This window comes from Rhinatrema bivittatum, chromosome 1 (genome assembly GCF_901001135.1).
Source record: "Rhinatrema bivittatum chromosome 1, aRhiBiv1.1, whole genome shotgun sequence".
NCBI classification, from domain to species: Eukaryota; Metazoa; Chordata; class Amphibia; order Gymnophiona; family Rhinatrematidae; genus Rhinatrema; species Rhinatrema bivittatum.
This window is the reverse complement of record NC_042615.1, coordinates 483,456,885-483,473,435: the sequence shown is the minus strand read 5'-3', so window position 1 is coordinate 483,473,435 and position 16,551 is coordinate 483,456,885. Positions and strand designations below refer to the sequence as shown.

The 16,551-nt window shown below is 46.2% G+C and overlaps 1 protein-coding gene across 5 annotated transcripts in view; it reads left to right on the top strand.

Moving 5' to 3' along the window:
- The window catches only part of IQSEC2 (IQ motif and Sec7 domain 2), a 415,732-nt gene that overhangs the window by 381,745 nt on the left and 17,436 nt on the right, over positions 1-16,551 (top strand). For all 5 annotated transcript variants that reach the window (XM_029607435.1, XM_029607460.1, XM_029607442.1 and 2 more), the window contains 8 exons: positions 643-804; positions 1,439-1,561; positions 8,139-8,305; positions 8,666-8,805; positions 8,924-9,049; positions 9,229-9,328; positions 10,743-10,904; positions 11,298-11,471. In XM_029607435.1, coding sequence (XP_029463295.1) covers positions 643-804; positions 1,439-1,561; positions 8,139-8,305; positions 8,666-8,805; positions 8,924-9,049; positions 9,229-9,328; positions 10,743-10,904; positions 11,298-11,471 — 1,154 coding nt within the window. The remainder of the gene's footprint in view (positions 1-642; positions 805-1,438; positions 1,562-8,138; positions 8,306-8,665; positions 8,806-8,923; positions 9,050-9,228; positions 9,329-10,742; positions 10,905-11,297; positions 11,472-16,551) is intronic.

Below are 16,551 nucleotides of genomic sequence, written 5' to 3'. Positions count from 1 at the left end.
TTCATCTCCTTTCTTTTCCATCCCTCATGTTTCTTCCCTTTGCTCTTTTATTTCCTCTCTCTCCCCCTTCCTCTGTGCCTTGATCTCCCTCTCTTCCCTATCCCTGATCCTTCTGCCCCTCCCTTTTTGGAACCTTTTTTTATCTCCCTCCTTCTAGATCCTCTTCCCTGTCTGTATTCTCTATTCTCCTCATCATCAATCTCTAAAATCTCTTTACACCCCCCCCCCCCCCCAAAAAAAAAGAACAAAATAAATTATTTGGTCACACAACCAATGCAGAATCTACCATTAAGCTGCCACAGGAAACTGTGGCATCTGTGTGTAATATTATAGCGATAAAGATGGTGATGTGTGTTAGTAATGGAGGTATTGTGAGTTTTGTGTATATGTATATAATATTACAGTGATACAAAGAATAATGCTGCCATGTGTTGGTGGCATGTCATCATTTGGGTCATGAAGCGTTGCGTCTCTCTTCTTTTCTGAGAGTCCATTTCTCTTGATTTTCTTAGGTTTGTCTGGACCTGTACACAACGCATTTTTACCCCATGCTGTGTTGTAACCTGTCACTATTTCTTTCTCTCTCTCTTTCTCTCTCCCATTCTCATCTCTCCCCCCCCCCCCCATTGACCCCATATTCAGGAAGCCAGAGAAAGGAATCCAGTATCTGATTGAGAGGGGTTTCCTGTCAGACACGCCTGTTGGAGTTGCGCACTTTATTCTGGAGCGGAAAGGCCTAAGCCGGCAAATGATTGGAGAGTTCCTTGGGAACCGGCAAAAACAATTTCATCGGGATGTGCTTGAGTAAGGCATTGAGAGAAAGATACTGAGGTCCATTTTCAGAGGCATTTAGCCAGATAACTCACACTCACGTTATCAGGCTAAATGCCAACTTTTGAATGTTTCCCCCACCTATCCAGCTAAAATTTAGCCAGATATCTCATTATCCAGCTAAAATTTAGTTGGATAACTTAGGGGTGTTCCGGGACATTTCTGTTAGGAGTTAGGCTATTTGGCTAACTCTGGTTATGCTGAGGGGTGCCTAAAGTTACCTGGATAAACTTAACTGGCTGTTTAAGATAGCTGTCTGTATTTAATAGTGCGGCTGCACTATAGAATATCCCTCCAAAGTTAGCTGGATAAGTTTATCTGGCTAACTTTGCAATCCAGCCAGTGTCTGAATATGGACCTCATTGTGTGTGTGTATGTGTGTGTGTGTGTGTTTGTGTCTGTGTGTACACTTCATTATAACTGTGTCTGTATGTTGAGCGTACGCGTGGTGCTTGTGTATATGTGTGTGCCTGCTGTGTGATTTATCATCCTCTCTGAGACAGCAGACTGTGACTTTTTCACCCTGTCTGAGACTATGAATGTTATGTAAGGGTTGAAGTCCCTACACTGCTGCTGAGTCCCCCCTGTTTACTCCCTCTCTTCACAGCTGCGTTGTGGATGAGATGGACTTTTCTAACATGGACTTGGATGATGCCCTGCGCAAGTTCCAAGCACACATCCGTGTGCAGGGTGAAGCACAGAAGGTGGAGCGGCTCATTGAGGCCTTCAGGTGAGATAAAGCCCTTTTAAAGACAGCCCTGTCACCGAGTAAGGACACTACTTTTACAAAATATATTGCTGTATAAATGAATTTAAACTTTTATCTGAAGATGAGCAGTCACTGAATCACAAACATGGGTTACATGACCATGCTGAGCAGCAAACCGATGGATTCTTGCAGAGTTTTCTGGAGAAGTCCTAAAGGTTTCTCACATCTAAAATAAAAAAAAAAAAGATAAGTAAGATAAAAAAAAAGGCCATAATTTGCATAAAGGGACCATCTGTTGATATCAAGGAAATAAAACAGATACAATATTGTGCAGTAAGACTCATTACTGAGAGAGCCCTACCAACAAGGACACAAGACCAGAAGAAAAGGAGAAAGATAACACCTCCTCCTTGGAAAAAATATATAGAGGAAAAATTAAAATCACTGTGTATAGAAATGTCACTGGTAGACAAGTACCTCAAAGGATTGAGGCCACCAACAATAAAAAGAAAAATTCAAAATATCAAGCTGAACTAATTGAATATCTTAAATTCATATACTCCAAAAACAAATTGAAATAAATTAGCAGCAAAAGGACAAAAGTCATGGCGATATGAAGAAAAAAAGAAAAGATAGGCACCAAAATAAAACATTTAGACAGAACCCAAAGCAATTCTACTGGGAGCTGGGAAAGAACATTAGTATAGTTAAAACACCACCAACTGAAACATATGAGTTCTGGAGAAATATATCTGAGGATCCCACAAAACACAAGAGAGAAGCAGAATGGCTATCCACCATTCAAAAGAACATGGAAAAAGCAAACATAAAAACTATAGAATGCTCTCAAATAACTTAAGAGCTGGAAATCAGGTTAAAAAGAGCCCCAAATTGGAAGAGCCCTGACCCTGATGAGTGTCCAGCTTTTTGCTCAAATATTTAACATCATCTCTCCATCAAGATATGGTGAACTGCAAAAATCAATTTATCAGACATCCAGAACTAACACCACAGTGGCTTATAACAAAAAGAACATGTTTCCTTCCATAGGGAGATCCAAGTAATGTCCCTAACTGATAACGTGCCTACATATAATCTACAAGTTGTTCAATACAATAAATGCTAATAGAATATATGATTAGATAGATGTTAATAACATCATAGTAAAGGAACAGAAAGACAACAAAAGGGGAATATATGGAACCAAAGGCTTATTGATGCTGAATAAAGCTGTCCTGGCCCTCTATAAGAAAGGTCAAAACTTCAGTATACTATGTATTGACTATAAAATAGCTTTTCCTAGCATGTAGCAGATGGACTCAGGACCAATGGGTATAGTGTACTCCTGATAGCAGTTGGGAGATGGAGTCAGATTTCAATCTGAGGTCAGCCTACATATACCCATGCAGGAAGCTTAGCTCTTCAGTATTTCTCCGTCTCCTAAGCATTTTGGGACTCCACACACACTCACACAGTGTTAGAAAATCCAAACCAAAGAAGAAAGAAAATCTTACCTCTTCAAGACGAGCCCCGCTCTCCTGCAGTGATACCTAAGGGACCCTCCCCCAGTCGAGAATTCCTGAGGTGATTTCCGAGATCCCTCAGAGGTAAGCCTCAGTCCGGTAGCTGGTTCCCAGCATGGACTTAGCCCCCGGAGTGGCTGAGAGGCAGCGGGTGCAAGACCGAGCGTGGCGGTGAAGGTATTTTTCCCTCTCCCCCCCCCGCAGCCGGAGACCGCCTGGCACGAGACCGGGAAGCGCCGAGACAAGGTAAAGTAGAAAACGTTCTTAAAATCTCAAGTCTCTGAGGCTCGGATAGCCACACAGATTGTCTTCGGCGTCTGTTCAGTCGGGTTGAGCAGCCCAGTCCGGGCTAGACCCCGATCCGGTGCGAGGATCCTCCCACGCCGATGCCCCCAGTGCCCCCGGATTATGTCCATTACAGACTCCCATGAGGTCTGTATTTTGTGCCTGGGGGCTTCGCACGACACCCGGGGGTATGTGTTCTGTGCCTAGATGACCCCCAAAGGGCACCGGGCACGCCTCGACAAAATGGAGAAGCTGTTTGGTCCCAGGAAGTCTGAGCCCTTGACCTCGGCATCGGGGGCGTCGACACCTCGGGGTAAGGAGGGACCGGGGTCTACTGGTCCCGTGTTAGCTTCTTCATTGTCGGGTTCCCAAGTCGAGTTGGGTGCTGGGGACTGGCCTCTTTCTGTCTCCTCTAGGTCTAGGTGTGGTTCATCACAGTCTTCCTTGGCTCCGGGGAAAGACTGGGCCGAGCACCATGGGAGGTCGAGGAAGCACCGTCAATGGTCGTCATCCTCGCTTGAGTCCAAGCTCGGGAAGGCTCCGACACTGGCCGAGGTGCCCCTGAAGCAACCCCGGGCTGAGGAGGCGTCGTCCTCCATCGAGGCCAAGAGCTTGAGGCGATCCCCACCGGTTCCAATGCTGGGTACCGGCTCCCCTCAGGGCTCTGAAGGGAACCTGGTTTTGCCTCCTCCTCCTCAAGCTGTCTTATCTTCATCAGTATTCGAGGAGGAGTTGGAGTGCAGAGTTCGGTTGGTGGTCAGTAGGCCTTACAAGACATCGAGCCACTGGCCCAGTCGGGGCTGCCACCACCGCCAGTCCACCTATGATGTATTTGAGACAGCAGCGAGGGTGGCTGCGGTGGGCATAGGTGCTCAGCGCATGGCCTGGCTTCAGGCCTCTGACCGTCCGTGCGGTGTGTTCAGATTGGAGTTTAAATCTTGTATTGCGTGTGCTCTGTGGCGCTCCTTTTGAACCTCTACGCACCGCTTCCCTGAAAGATCTAACCTTGAAGATGGTGTTCTTGGTGGCCATTTGCTCGGTGCGTCGGATTTCTGAATTGCAGGCCCTGTCGTGCCGTGACCTTTTTTTTGTGGATTCACGATGATAGGGTGACGTTATGCACGGTTCCTTCCTTTGTTCCTAAGGTGGTTTCGGCCTTTCATTGTTAATCAGACAGTGGAGCTTCCAGGGTTCCCACAGGGTTCCGGGGGTCGCCTCAGGACAAAGATCTTCTTCTTTTGGATGTGCGTCGGGTCTTATTGCGTTATCTAAAGGTTACCAATGACTTCAGACGCTCCGATCATTTGTTCATTCTTTTCGGGGGTGCAAAGAAAGGGGACAAGGCGTCTAAAGCAACCATTTCTTGATGGATTAAAGAGACTATTACTTCAGCATACTTGGTCCGTAGCCGCCAAGTGCCTTTGGGTCTCTGAGCTCATTCCACCAGGGCTCAGGCTATTTTCTGGGCGGAGTGTCAGTTGCTATCACCTCAGGTGATCTGCCGGGCGGTGGTGTGGTCCTCTTTGCACACATTTACTAAGCATTATCACTTGGACATTAAGGCCTCTGATGAGGCGTCCTTCGGCGCAAGTGTTCTATGCGCGGGTCTTTCGGGTTCCCGCCCAGTGTAGGGTGGCTTGGGTACATCCCACTTCTCTGGACTGATCCTTGTACGTATAGGGAAAAGGAAATTGGTTCTTACCTGCTAATTTTCGTTCCTATAGTACCAAGGATCAGTTCAGAGGCCCACCCCTTACTTCATTTACCGAAAGACTGTGTTGGCTACAATTTGCCTAGTTTTTCATAGAGCTCCTTTTTTCCAGATTACGATTGTTGGAGCAGTTTTTTCTAATGTTTTATTTCCTCATGTTGTTTCCTTGGGGCGAAGTGGGGGACAGTGGTTTTTGGTCGCCCCTTCGCCCATTAGTTTTGGTTGTTTGGCTTGGGTACAGGGCAATACTGAGGGGCTGCAGGTGGCACTCTCGTTATGTAGCAGTGCCCAAAGTTCTAATTGTTCTCTGACTCCACCTGCTGGTAGGGATACACAACCCACTTCTCTGAACTGATCCTTGGTACTAAAAGAACGAAAATTAGCAGGTAAGAACCAATTTTCTTATCAGCACCATACTTATCATATGGGTAAATCAGCCAAAGGCTTTCTGAAATAACCATGCTTTCAGTTAATAAATCCTTAGTTAACCCGGCTTCTTTCAGCAAAGAATTGCACAGATATGGAGCCATGTAAGAAGAGGTGTTTCTTTGTCCTGGTCAGACAAATTTTGCACATTGATGGAATAAACAAATAGTCTTCATTGTCCAAATACAAAACCTTCAGAGGAATGTATGTGGATAAAAGATTATTTAAAAATGGACCAGGCATTCCCTAATTATTGCTGGAGGAATTGTGGACAAATAGGCAATTACATAGAAACATAGAAATGACGGCAGAAGAAGACCAAACGGCCCATCTAGTCTGCCCAGCAAGCTATGCACTTTATCCATTTTTTTTCCCCCTTTTTTTCTCTCCCACCTGTTACTATTGGCTAATTACTTACATATTTGGTGGCATTGTCCTATTATTATCCCGTATTAGGAATCGATTGTGGATTGGATTGCCCAACTATTTGGAACTTTTATAGTTCTTTGGATAACCCTATTGTGGGACTGACAACTGCACAGCAGCGCTTATGTCAGCAAATCTACATTGTTGCTCGAATAGAGCTCGCTTGCCGCTGGAAGAGTCCTGATATCCCCAAAATCCACACTATTGTTAAAAGATTACGCATTATCCAGACCTTAGAACACATAACTGCACTGCGTTACGCTCGTCTAACAGTTTATCAGAGTGTATGGGAGCCATTCAACATTTAGTGTAGGACTAAAGGATACTGAAGGAATTCTCTTGCTGTTTAGACCTAAATATTCATATATTCTTAGATATAAGAAGTGTCATTCAAAAAATTTAATTATGGTACTTTTTAGTGCCTCACCTATCTTATCTTATTTCATCTTATTTTACTTTAATTCATTATAGTTCGGCATCTTTTAAGGTGTAGAGAAATCTGGGCACAAAAATGAGCACATATGCAGGCCATGCACTAGCAATGCACATTTTAAGAACCCGCAAAGTATGCGCATACATACTCGTGTGCGCGTGAAGAAGAAGGGAGTGGAAAAGGGGCATGGAATGGGTGTTCTGGGGCGGGCCAAGACTTACACATGTAAGGCCACAGTTTTGAAAAAGCTGACCATGGTGCACGTCAGCTTGTTATCTGTGAAACTTTATTTCTGGTCCTGATGAGGAGCAAGTCTGGCGATCTTGAGTTTTAGGGCATTTAGCACAGCGTGAGAGTTTGGAGTCAAGTTGGGGGGGCTTGCAGGATGAAGAACCAGAGGGGTCTTGAAGACCTAGATATAAACTGGGCAAACTGATAGACTACTTGGAAAAATTGGATTTTCCCTTGCGCGAGCATGCTTCAAAATCCGCCTGCATATGCTCGTAAAAGCCACTAAAGCCTTATCCAGAATACACGTGGGAGAGGTACTTTAAATGATACGAGTGTACTTGTGAGCAGAATTTAAAATTGCAGCGTCTCTAATGCACCGATACGCGCATTTATGGGTGCACACATTTTAATATTACCCTGTAAGGAGGTGTTAGACTTCCATCTTAATCAGTCAATCATTCTGCTATTATTTTTCCCAAGGCAACATTCCATAAAGGTGAAAAGGCCTTTCAGACTCTGGATTGCAAAAGAGCGGTTGCTTTCAACCTGCATCAAAATAAAACCCAAACAAAGCCCACTCAGATTTTTGTTTCTTTTAACCCAAACAGACTTGAAAGTGTGGTGGTAAAGCACATCATTCCTAACTGAATAGTGGATTGCATTTCTTTCTCTTATACCCAGACAAATCTGACCTTAGAGGGGCATGTAAAGGCCCATAATGTTAGAGCAATAACGGTGATGTATAACCATGTAAGTTCTGTCTCCATTGAGATTTGCAAGCCTGTGACATGAAGTTTAGTCCACACATTCACATCTCATTACTGTCTGCACACAACCTTTCAGTGGAATAGTAGGTTTGGAGAGTCCATTCTTGTTGGCTTCTTTGAGAGAGAGCCCAACTTCATCCCTCCTAGAGCCCATTTTATCATTTGTCTTCCCTGTTGTTAAAAAAAAAAAAAAAGAAAGAAAAGGAGAGATTGTTCTCATCAAAAATGTTTCCACCCATTGGCAATTCCCCTTTTTGTTGAGGACCACCCTTAGCTAGAAGTCTCACTTGTGTGACTACAGTGAATTGCTTGTCTTCAGAGAAAACAAGATTGCTTAACTGCTTACCTATAACAAATGTCTGTGCAGGCAGCAACTCACCAGTCATACAAACCCTTCCTCCTTCCGTTTGAAGTTGTTCTTCTACTATTCAAAGCTATTGTATGGAATTGAGGGGAATGATGAGGCCATGGGTATACGGAAACTACCACACATGAGCAGTGAAAAGCCTTTAGGCCTTTTCCAGAAAACTCTGGAAGAATCCATCAGTTCAGTGCCAAACACAAGCATATGACCAATGTGTATAACCAGTGAACTGCTGCCCTTTAGACACTTAATATTGGTAAGCAACTTTGCTTTCGTTTCATAATGTCAGATTATTCCCTTGATCCCCTCCAGCTCTTAGGCTGGTAGTTATAACTTTGGCCTTCTTTACCTTGCCCAAGATCATGGAAGTCCTCTTTCAACCAATTATTGCCCTGCACTCACCATTGTCTCCTCTATTGCCTTACATTGCAGCCAGAGATACTGTGTGTGCAACCCAGCGTTGGTGCGGCAATTCCGTAATCCAGACACCATCTTTATCCTCGCTTTCGCCATCATCCTGCTTAACACAGACATGTACAGCCCGAGTGTGAAGCCCGAGCGTAAAATGAAGCTGGATGACTTCATCAAGAACCTGAGAGGTGAGTGAGCTGGCTGGAGCTGCAGCTGCAGAGAGGAATGCTGCTCCAGAACACATTCACATGGGGCGGGGATGAGTCGTGGTTAGAATGAAGGCCCAGGTTGATGAAGAGAATCACCTGAAGTCATACAGTCATAATCAGTACCGAGGTAAGAACCAATGTTATTTCTAATTCTAGGGAAGACATCCCTCACCCCCATATAATCCTTCCTTCATGGTCTAGATCTTCCTCTCCATGCATAAAGACTCTGCTTGTTTTACTCCCTGAGGCCTTTCCCTGTGATGGTGCAGTCAAGGATGCTCTACCTTAACCCTGGCGGCTCCAGCAGTTCTGAACCTTGCAGCCTCTCTTTCCTGTCAGGTGTGGACAATGGGGAGGACATTCCCCGGGACTTGCTGGTTGGTATTTACCAGAGAATTCAGAATCGGGAGCTGAGGACGAACGATGACCACGTGTCTCAGGTGCAGGCGGTGGAGAGGATGATTGTTGGCAAGAAACCGGTAAGGAGTGGGGAGGGGAAAGGTTAAGGGGGGGGGGGGTGGAAACCTATTCTGTCTGCCCTAGACTCCAGCTAAGTCCCCTCCCTACTGACCTCCTCTTTTTCTTTTTCTTTCTCAGGTCCTGTCTCTACCTCATCGACGCCTAGTGTGCTGCTGCCAACTGTATGAAGTGCCAGATCCCAACCGGCCACAGAGGCTCGGGGTGCATCAGCGGGAGGTGTTCCTGTTCAATGACTTGCTTGTGGTAAGGAGGAGAGGGTTTGAGGGGCAGGAAAGGTAACCTTTTAGGCTGTAGGGGTCCTTCTTCAGTGGCTTTTTTTTTTTTTTTTTCCTTTTCCCGTCACCTGGCTTGCCTGCCTCCACCCCCTAAGCTCCCTTCATTTCCTTTTTTTTTTTGTTTCCTTCTTTCTCCCACCCATTCAGGTGACAAAGATTTTCCAGAAGAAAAAGATCCTTGTGACATACAGCTTTCGGCAGTCCTTTCCGCTGGTGGAGATGCAGATGCAGCTCTTTCAGAACTCATGTGAGTTGCCGGGTTGCAGCTTGGGTAAACTTTCAATAGGGCACCCTAGCCACAAAGTTGTTTTCATGCCCTTCAGTCCACACAAGCCTATGTGACGTGCAAACAGGAGATGAGACTCGTTAGTCTTGATTTGTTATAGCAAACCTGTGAAGTGTTTCATTGAGATTTTCAATAAACAGATTTAAACATAAAAATACAATACAGAAACCATAAACTATTCAGTTGTTTCACTGTAATCCTCTAATGGGGCAGTCTTCTTCTGGGCTATTATACAGTAACCCACAAAAAGGAGGAGTTCCTATGGGCCATCTCACTTTATTTATTTATTTAGGCATTTTATATACCATCATTCCAAAAGAGAATCATAACGGTTTACAAAAGCAACATTCACATTATAGGTCCACACAACATCAAAACATGCGAAATTCACATTGTAATTCAACACAACATAGAAAAACGTTAGCTAGATTGTTAAATAATAATTCATGATAAATTAGTTCCTTTCAAGTAATCTTCATAAGGTTGTTAGTGAGCTATCTTAATATTCTTTAAGTCTCTTAGTAACTGTCGATCGTTGATCAAACATGTCTATGTAGTTTTCTACAAGTTGTAATTTTATCTTAGACCATATGCTTTTTTGAAGAGCCATGTTTTCAGTTTAATGCACTAATGGAGGGGGGTGGGGGTGGAATTTGTTCTTACGTTGTTACTTGGAGGCCGATGCAATACAGTGCACCCAGCCAAGCGCACTGCTTAACCCGCTGTCGGAAGCGGGTTAAATAGGCGCTAATCCACCCCCTAATGCAATAGGGGGATTAGTGCCTAATTAACTCGCGTCTGACATGGAGTAAATGAGTTAGCGCTCATCACATGCAAATGCATGTGAATGAGGCTATTACTCATTCACTCCAAATGCAAAAAAAGAAATGTACGTCTCAGATATTAACGCCTGCCTGGAGCAGGCGTTAATAGCTGAGTACACTGAAAAAAAGTGCAGAAAAATCTGCTTTTCTGTACTTTTTTTAAAGTAAAAAAAAAAGAAAATAAAAACTCTGCCGGCCGCTTTGAAGACCGACACCAATATGCTCGGCATCGGTTTTCATAACCGGCCAGCTGCAGTTATGAAAACCGATGCCGAGTTTGTCGGAATTGGTGTTCATAACCGGCAGACCGCCGGTAACCACAGGGTCGCGTTAACAAGGAGGCACTAAGATCGTGCTAGCGACCCTAGCGCCTCCTTGCTAGCGCGACCCCCTAATTTGTTTATTGCATGGCGCCCCCCTTGCGGGCGCCATGTGTGCACTAAGAAAGCGGGCGCTGAAAAGTCAGCGCCCGCTTTCCGCAAATTTTATTGCATCGGCCCCTTGGTTCCTTAGTTTTAACAACCTGCTACTGCTCTGCCTGTGCTCCTCAGATTACCAGTATGGCATCAAGCTGTTGTCAGCAGTGCCTGGCGGAGAGCGCAAAGTCCTAATCATCTTCAATGCGCCCAGCCTGCAGGACCGGCTGCGCTTCACCACCGACCTGCGGGAATCCATCGCTGAGGTGCAGGAGATGGAGAAGTACCGTGTGGAATGTGAGTGCAGGGCAAATTTCCCCCACCCCCCACCCTGCCCCGTGCATGCCTGTCCTCCTAGCCCATCCCACATCTCCTTGTCACATTTCACTAGTGACATGCAGGAGTCTTATCGTCAATCTGCAGGAGGTGGAGAAGATCTGCCTTAAATATGAGTAATGTGGGTGCAGGAAGCAGGCTTATGTGCTGCACCTTATATCTCAGTTGTCACCCTCAGAGGGAGTCAATCAGGCCGCAGCATGAGAGCTGCAACTAACAGGATGAATCCCTTTTGTGGCATGCGCCTGTGTGGGAATCCCTCCATCATGATGTTTCTGTCTCATGCAGTAGCCCCCTGTGATTTTTGTTTCCTGTCTTACATTTCTCCTTTCACCCCCTATTCCATCCCAACAGCGGAGCTGGAGAAGCAGAAAGGCGTGATGCGTCCAAATGCCTCCCCGGGACCAGGGCTTAAAGATGCAGTGAATGGGACGCTGACACGGACCAGCCTGGAGGACACATATGCCATGGGAGAGGGATTGAAGCGGAGTGCACTCAGCAGCTCTCTGAGGGATCTCTCTGATGCTGGTGAGTACCACACACTGACAGATGAATGGTCATTCTTTCTTCCCGTATATGGGTGGGTGTGGGGCAGAGGGAGGGGTGCAACCCCTCCCCATTATCTCAACACCTGAAGAGCCAGCCTTAGGGTATCAGATACAACCAGTTATCACTGTGAGCATCATCCCAATGTTAGACAGGAGTAGGGTGATAACTATTTATATGAGTGCCGCACAGTCAGGGTGTTTTCAGAAAAATATGTGGGATTTGCAGCCACAACCAGAGTAGACGGCCTGGCATCAGATATTTTGAGCAGTGGTGGGCACAGGGAGATGAAGTGACTCATCTGAGGTCTTATAAACACAATATCAGTGACAGAGCCAGGGACTAACAGTGAGATAAAGTAACTCGCCTGAGATCACAGAGATACTCAGGCTAAATGTGCTAAGGTGACATCCCTAAATGGAAAGCAAATTAAAACTAAGAACATCCTCTTCAAATGAAGATTATAACATACAAAAACTTGAGCAAGAAGGTGTATATAAATGCTAGGAGGAGAGAAAGATGCAACAATCTAGCAGTTTCTCTTACTGAGAGAAAAGATCAGCAACAAATATGAAGGGCAACTGAAAGTGATAGTGAAACGTGGAATGATACAAGCTATTAATCAGCTTGCAATCCCCACACTCTCCTTCAGATCTGGAATGTGTAACAGTTGGACGTGAGAACAAGAAAACTTTTTCGTGCCCATCACATAATCCAAAAATCCCAGTAAATGCTGAGATTGTACATCCCAAGAACTGAAGGCAGCATAGGCCTTATAAAAACAGATTACATATGTAGAGCTGCTATAATAGGCCTCCAGGCACACCTAACAGCATCAATAAACCCCCCTTCCCCCCCCCCACCTCCCCAAAAAATGCTGAAGTATGAAAGTGATCAGCCAAAATCAGTCTCCATCTTAAACCTGGACAAGAGTAGAAGGGATGAACGAGAACCTACTGGCACACTTGGGGAAAGAGGCCACAGAATTTGCAAAACAAGAAAAAAATGGTTGCTGTATTAATACACTTGGGTATGTAGAAGTAAAGCTCAACAAACAAGTTGTAGGTGAAACTTTTTTTATAGGGCTTAACTTAATACCTCTGTGACTGGCTTTCAAAAATGAGCCTCTCTTCATTACATCAGTGAAGCAACAAGGAAAAAACTAATGACAACAGCATGAAAAGAGTGGGAAAAGCTTCAACAATCATGCTTAGATCAGTATTAATATGACACTTGAATGGCTAAGGAGAAGTGAACTTAAACCTAAAGATTAACAATTGATAACAGCAGCACAGGACAGTGGACGGCAGACAAGATGGGTTACAGACAGATGCAGATTATGTAAAACATCACTAGAAACAGTTACACATCTCGTCGCTGGGCGTGATGTTCTGATGTCAGAAGGCCTGTATACAGAAAAGCACAATAAAGTGGCACGGCTCATCCACTGGAAAATGTGAGGTCAGTAATCAAAACGATATGTACAGCTAAATCCCAAAGTTAGTCAGACCTGGGGTTTAGATATATTAAGAAAATAAAAAGTTGCCATACTGGGTCAGACTGAGACTCCATCAAGTCCAGCATCCTATTTCCAACAGGGGCCAATCCAGAACACAAGCACCCAGCAAGTACCCAAACGTTAATCAGATCCCATGCTATTAATGCTGGTAATAAGAAGTGGTTATTCCCTAAGTCAACCTGATCAATAGCAGTCTATGGACTTCTCCAGGAACTTGTCCAAATATTTTTCAAACCCAGCCAAGCTAACTGCCTTAACCATATCCTCTGGCAACGAATTCTAGAACTTAATTGTGCATTGAGTGAAAAAGAATTTTCTCCAATTTGTTTTAAATATGCTAATGGCTAACTTCATGGAATGCCCCCTAGTCCTTCTATTATCTGAAAGAGTAAACAACTGATTCATATTTACCTGTTCTAGTCCTCTCATTATTTTGTAGACCTCCATCAAGTCCACACTCAGCCATCTCTTCTCCAAGTTGAACAACCCTAACCTCTTTAGCCTTTCCTCAAGGGGAGAGCATTCCATCCCCTTTATCATTTTCGTCGCCCTTCTCTGTTCCTTCTCCAGTGCATGACTATAATTTTTGAGATTTGGTGACCAGAACTGAAAGGAAATACTCAAGGTGCGGTCTCACCATTGAGCGATACAGAGGCATTATGTCATTCTCCACTTTATTCACCATTCTCTTCCTAATAATTCCTAAGATTCTGTTTGCTTTTTGAACTGCCACAGCAAACTGAGCCAATCATTTCAATGTATTGCCAACTGTGACACCTAAATCTTTTCCTGGGTGGTATTTCCTATTCCCTGTATGTACCAGGATCAGTCCAGACTGCTGGGTTATGCCTCCCTTCCAGCAGATGGAGTCAGAGAAAAGCTGAAAAGCGCCACCCATATAACCTGGTGTGCCACCTGCGATCCCTCAGTATTTCTCTGATTCCAGCAGATTGAGAGGCATAACCTGCGGTCCTGACTCTATCCAAAATTTCCTGGGACTTGTTCCCGACAGGTTTGATTTCTGAGGAACGTCTTTGACTAGATCAATTTTATATAACAAAAAAAAAGGAAAGTGTTGGTTGAATGTGCTCTCTACAAAACTTTTAGCAGTAAGAGAAGCAGCTAGCTGCATGCAGGTGAGGCAGGGCAGTGCCCTACAGCCATTTTCCCGGAGAGTTGTACACTAGCCCGGTGAGCTGAGGGGGAAAACTTACCGGTGGGCCGGTCACTCTCCCCCTCCTCGGACAGTTCAGAGATGCAAAATTCCTCTGTTTTTTAGCCTGGCTGTTCAGTGAGGGCTGAAGAAAAAACAAAACAAAACAACGAAGGAGTTTATTTTTAACGCGCTTGATTCCTTCCTCAGCCCTAGCCTGCTACGTTCTCCCGGGCCTCGGGAGGGGGTGGAGTGTTCACCCAGCTGCTTCGCGTGTTTATTTTCCCTGATGCCGCATGGGACAGTGTGTACAGCTTGTGGGGAGCTGGGGACCCGGCTTTCCCGCGAAGGCCTCTGCTCCCGGTGTATTCCCGGGGGCGAGGGGCCTTTGCGGCGATCAATTTCGGCACGGGGGGGAGGCCATACAGCGTCCGCGCGGATCGCGCGACGGGCAGTCAGCTGGGAGGCAGAGGCCTGGCTCGCTCCCAATCGATGCAGGAGCAGCGGCCATCTTGCCTCCATCGGACGGCGATGCTGATTTCTCTGAGAGAGGATCTCCCTCCTCTCTCCCCGCCGGCCCTAAGCCCACAATGACCGCGCAGTTTACCATTGGACTCAGCTCCTCCTCCGACCTTACCCCCGGGGGGGGGGCCCTTAAAGCAGCAACACCCATTTTCCCCACAATTTGTGTTACTTTTGCATAAGGCGTATATGGAAGCAGAGACTGACTAGGAATCCCAGTCTCCTAGCCAGGCTAAACCTTTAAGGGCTTCTACAGACCAGAGGAGGTCTGAACCTCGCACTGCTCGCTCTGCTCCGGGGGATGGGCTGCCTGGCCCTCTTGCTCCTGCAGATCCGGGGCCTCAGGACCTCTCCACCCAGGACGTGGGCGATGAGGTAGACAGTGTCACTCTGGTGGAAGGGAATGATCCGCAGATGCTCCGTTTGTTCCACAGAGAGGAACTGGATCCTTTAATTTCCCATGTGCTTCAAGAACTGGAGATCCCCATCCTGCAAGCTGTGTCGGATTCTTCTCCAGGAGATTCGGTTTTGGTGGGGCTTCGGGCCCTACCCCAAACTTTTCCCTTCCATCTGAAGCTTTTCCAGCTCGTGACCCGGGAATGGGAGACTCCTGAGGCCTCCTTGAGAGTTAGCAGGGCCATGGAAAAACTTTATCTGCTTCCTAATGAATCTCTCGACCTGCTTAAGATTCCTAAGGTAGATTTGGCGGTCACGGCCATAGCCAAGCATACAACTATCCCTGTGACGGGAGGAACAGCACTCAAGGACCTCCAGGATAGAAAGCTGGAAGTTTTACTTAAGCGGATTTTTGAAGTGTCCACCTTGGGGTCCGGGCCGCAGTCTGTAGCAGCCTCATGCAGAGGGCTACTTTCCGTTGGGTTCAACAGATGCTCATGGCCCAGGACCATCCCCCGGGAGAGGTTGAGCAGGCGAATCGAATGGAATCAGCGGTAGCCTATATGGCAGATGCTTTGTATGATCTCCTTCATACTTCGGCACACTCTATGTCTTCGGCGGTGTCCGCAAGGCGCCTGCTACGGCTCCGTAACAGGTCAGCGGATGCCTCTTCTAAATCACAGCTGGGTTCCTTTCCTTTCCGGGCAAGCTCTTATTTGGGGACGAGCTCGAGCAGCTCATAAAAACCTTGGGGGACAACAAGGTTTACAAGCTCCCGGAAGACAAACCCAGGTCGGCTCGCTCGCCCGGCACCTATAGTGGCCGTTTTCGGTGACAACGCCGTTTCCAGTCTGGTAGGGATTCTTCTTCTTATACCCCTAGGCAATCCGCTACATGGGCGCAATCATGGGCATATTCCTTTCGTGGCAGGCGGCCTCAGCATGCTGGAGCCTCCCATGCCTTCGCCCACAACAACAAAACTCCACAATGAAGGGGCGCCGGCCCATTCCTCAGTTCCAAAGATCGGGGGCCGACTCTCCCGATTTCGCAAGGAATGGGTCAAGATTACCTCAGACCAGTGGGTTCTAGATATTATAAGTCGCGCTTATGCTTTGGATTTTGCTCGACCCTTTCTGGATATCTTCCTAGAATCTCCCTGCGGGCCTCAGCAGAAGCAACAAATGGTTCTCCAGTTATCCCGGTTGAAGGCTCTAGGAGCCATTGTTTCGTTTCCCGGGACCGAACGCCAGACCGGTCACTACTTCATTTATTTTGTGGCCGATCTTGGACCTCAAACAGGTCAACAGGGCATTGCGCGTACCTCGGTTTCGAATAGAGACGTTGAGATCGGTCATTGCGGCAGTCCACAAAGGCGAATTTTTGGCTTCTTTGGATTTGACGGAAGCTTACCTCCACATAGAGATCCAAGAACACCATCAGAGGTTTCTGTGGTTCATGATCATGGGACAGCA